Here is a 4,085-nt window from a genome sequence, read left to right as displayed (position 1 = left end):
ACTCGTCATCCCAACGGACCCTAGACGTCACTCTCTGGTGGCAGAGATCCCTCCCCATCCTTGTGGATGCTGGACCCAAAGAGCAGTGAAGCAGGAGGTCCCCCACTCTCTGCGTCTCTGAAGAGAAGTGTTACCCTTCTGGCCAGGGCTAGGACAGGGGAGAAGGATGACTAGAGAGGTGCTGGTGGACTTTAGGGAGGTCACTGCTAGCAGTGTTGTGATGAAGCTGAGCCCCACCCAAAGGGGGCATGACCCCCACACTGTTCACCCTTCCCTGTGTCTGCTGTGCTGCCAACACTCCTGCCCACGCTGTACTGTACCAGAGTCCAGGATGCCCACCGTACCCATTCTTAATTCAGTGCCCCCTACCCCCTCAACCACAGACAGAGCAGAGCTGTCTACACAGTCTTCAGGTCTGGATTTATTGGGCATTCCTGAGAACGGTAAAGGCAAAGGAAGAAGTGGCAGTGAGAAAGGGGCGTGGCTCAGAGGGAGAACTGGGCCTCGCTGACTCCTGGTTTGGTCCCCTCAGCTTCTGGCTGGATGTAGTTGTCCTCAATGAAGCCATCATCATCCTTATCATCATCACGTGGTAAGCCAAAAGGAACGATCTTTCCTGACCCAGAGAGTGGGCGGTGCCCATAGCTGGCACGGTGCTGGCGGCAGACATGGCACTTGGCAGCCAATGCAATGAGGAGAGACAGCAGCACAGCCGCTAGAACCACACCTACCAGAGCGGGCCAGGCCATGCTCCCGGCCCCAGCCTCTACCCCTGGTTCAGCCGAGGTCATTGAGGTCTTTGGGCTTGCTGCAGAGACAAAAACACAGGCTAAGAAGCATCCCCTAGAGGCATGACCAGACTCGAGGCCTTGGGGAATGGGGGGAACTGCCAAAAGGAAAAATGACTGAGGGCAGAGAGAAGAAAGACTGAGGGAGAAGGACAGGACAAGATGAAAGCCCTGGGGAGGGGATCTGCTTCCTTCCCTACCCCTGTTAGATCTCATGTCCACTGCAGAATGGGTGTGGTAACCCCAGGAAACAAGAAACCAAGCCTGGCAGGGGGTGCCCGCAGCTCCCTGCCACCCCTGTCTCATGCCCACTGCAGAATAGGGGTGGTAACCCCAGGAAGCAGAAACCAAGCCTGGCAGGGGGTACCCACAGCTCCCTGCCACCCCCGTCTCATGCCCACTGCAGAACAGGGGTGGTAACCCCAGGAAACAAAAAACCAAGCCTGGCAGGGGGTGCCTGAAGCTCCCTGCCACCCCCATCACCGCACTCACTGGTGTTTGCTGCTGTCATGGTCCTGAGGCTGCCTCCTTCCTTCACTGCCAACCTCAGGGACCAGTCTGGGATCCTAGGAAGCCACAGAGCTCAGGCTGCCCTTTGACCCACAGCTATGAAGGAGTCCCAGGAAGCAGAGAGGAAACTGAATCTCCAGGTCTGAAGAATCTAGGAAGGGAGGGAAGGACATGGTCTGGATCAGGCCATGCCTAGAAGAATAGGAGACTCCACCCAAACTCTCTGTCTCTGTCCTCATCCCCCAGGTTTTCCACCTCATCCGAAGCTGTTCACTCTTCCTCAGTACTGCCCCCCCCACACACACACTCACACAGACACACACACATACACACGGACACGGACACACACACACACACACACACACACACACACAAGCATCTAACCAGGCAATGAATCTAGCTGCTTCTGTCTCCACAGCTTCTCTCTCACCTGCCCCTCCTCTCTACTCCAATAACCAACTCCCATCCCTGACCCTACCCTCCCCATCCCAATGATTCCAAACCCCCAGCTGTCATCATTCAAACACCACTCTCTGTCCTCCTCTGCCTAATCCCTTATTCCCACCCCACTCAACCCACCCTGACAACGCCCTTTCTAAGACTACTGCATCCCTTCCACTATGCCCTCTGGAATTCCTGCTCCATAAGTAACAAATTGGCTTTCATCTTAGACCTTTTCCTTTCCCACTCCTTTCATCTTCCAGCTCTCATTGAGACATGTTTCCCTCTTGATAACACAGCCTTCCTGGATTTCCTTTCCAGCAGGGCTTGTACTTTTACTCATCCCACCAATTCACAGATGAGGTGAAGTCAGAATACTCTTCCTCTTTATTACCACTTCCAGTTCCTCCCTCTCCCACCATCCTTGTTTGAGGTTTACTCAATCTGTACCTATCTATCACTCAAATAAAATCCTGGTAGTTGCTGCCTGCCAACTTCCAAGACACACTCCTTTCTTCTTCAAAGCTCAGTATCTGGCTCACAATCTTTCTTTCATCCCTAATTCCTGCCTTCATACTAGGAGGTTCCAAATACATATTGATACTATCTCAAACCCCTTATCTCCTAGTTCCTCAACTTACTGATTTCTCATGATCTTTTCCTCTACCCCGCCTCAGGCATACACAAAGATCCTAGCCTTGATCTCACCATCACCTGTAGATGCACCATCGCTACGTTCATGAACTCTGAAATTCTCTTCCCCAATCATGATCTGTTGTCATTCCACCTCTCTGTCTATCTTGCAACTCCAAACTTTGCTCTTTGTTGTGTCCGTCTCCTCCAATCCCATCTGTTTCAGACCATAACCCCCATACTAGCTACTACACTCTCCTCTCTTCCCCATCTTGACCCTGCTGGAGAACCAGGTCAACCCTACACTCTCCTGCTTTCGAGAGTCTCTTGCCCTGCCAAGCTTCAGTCTCTAATTACTCCCGCCATCTACTGCTAACCACCCCTTACTCACATTCTGCTGAACCAAGCTGGAGAAAATCACAAAATTGTGCTGACTGGGTCCACTATAAATTTATGTCACATCATCTCAACTGAACCCTCATTATGACAAAGAACTCCTTGTACCCCTCCCTAATCAATTCTCTACCCTTCCCTCCACAGTGGCTTTTCCCAACCTTTTCATCCCCCTTCAAACCTCCTATGGCTCCTCCTGCCCCCACCCTTCTAACTCAGATCCTGGCCTCATATTTCACTGAAAAAAAAATGAGACCATTCAATAAGAACTTCCTCTTCTCCCTTCTTCTTTGTCTCACGTCACCATGGAGGCAGGCAGGTGGCTCAGTGGATAGAGTGCTGGGCCTAGAGTTGGGAAGACCTTAGTTCAAATCCAGCCTCAGACACTTCCTAGCTGTGTATTCCTGGGCACCTAGTAGGTGCATAATAAATGCTTGTTTCCTTCTTCTCCTTCCTTTCCAGATGCCTTCTACCACTATTCCCTGCTTCATCCATCTTACATTAAGAGGTAGCCCTTCTCCTTGCCACTGCGAAATCTTCTATATACACAAATGGTCCAATTCCATCCCATCTTCTCTAACAGATTGCCTTCCCTATCATCCCTGTTCTTTCTCTTATCTTCAATCTCTTCCTGTCTACTGGTTGTTTCCATACTGCAGACAAAACTGCCGATGACTCCCCATCCTCAAAACACTCTCATTTGATCCATCCATCCCTGCTAGTTATCATCCTACACATCTCCCTTTTGTGGCTAAATTACTTAAGAAGGCTGTCCACAATCAATGCTCCGCCTCCTTTCCTGCATTCTCTTCTTAATGCTCTACAGGGTGGCTCTGGACCTCATCATTCAATGGAACTGCTCCCTCCAAAGTTACCAATGATCTCTTAATAACCAAATGTAATGACCCTTTCTCAGTCCTCATCCTTCTTGACCTTGCTTATAGCCTTTGGTACCAATGGTTGCCCTCTTCTCCTTGATACCCTCTTCTCTCTTTTATAATACTGCTCTCTCCTGGTTTTCCCCCTACCTGGTTGACTATTCCTTTTCTGTCTCTTTGGCTGAATCTTCATCCAGGTCAAGCCCATTAACCGTTAGTGTCCCCCAAGCTTCTGCCCTGGAATAGATTCTGTCTCCTTCCAATACACTCCATCACCTCTATGTAGATGATTCTTCAATTTTATTTGTCCAGCCCTAACCTCTCTCCTGACCTCCAGCCTCACATCTCCAACTGCCTACTGGACATTTCAAACTCCATTATCTCATAGACTTCTTGCTCTCTCTCTCTCTCTCTCTCTCTCTCTCTCTCTCTCTCTCTCTCT

At 50.3% G+C, this 4,085-nt stretch overlaps 1 protein-coding gene across 4 annotated transcripts in view; it reads right to left on the bottom strand.

The window, feature by feature from the left end:
- Positions 1-395: 395 nt before the first annotated feature.
- Positions 396-4,085, bottom strand: part of CUNH1orf210 (chromosome unknown C1orf210 homolog) — a 6,827-nt gene continuing 3,137 nt past the window's right edge. For 2 of the 4 annotated variants that reach the window (XM_027838166.1, XM_027838168.1), the window contains exons 2-3: positions 1,281-1,449; positions 396-808 (exon numbers count right to left, since the gene is read on the bottom strand). In XM_027838166.1, the coding sequence (XP_027693967.1) occupies positions 486-808; positions 1,281-1,299 (342 nt within the window). In that variant the 5' untranslated portion in view covers positions 1,300-1,449 and the 3' untranslated portion in view covers positions 396-485. Of the gene's footprint in view, positions 809-1,280; positions 1,450-4,085 lie in introns of those variants that run through there. The other 2 variants (XM_027838164.1, XM_027838165.1) reach the window with 1 other exon arrangement.

This window comes from Vombatus ursinus, unplaced genomic scaffold (assembly GCF_900497805.2).
Source record: "Vombatus ursinus unplaced genomic scaffold, bare-nosed wombat genome assembly UNPS02014825.1, whole genome shotgun sequence".
Classification (NCBI taxonomy): Eukaryota; Metazoa; Chordata; class Mammalia; order Diprotodontia; family Vombatidae; genus Vombatus; species Vombatus ursinus.
The sequence above is the reverse complement of the archived record's forward strand: the minus strand, read 5'-3'. Positions and strand labels throughout refer to the sequence as shown.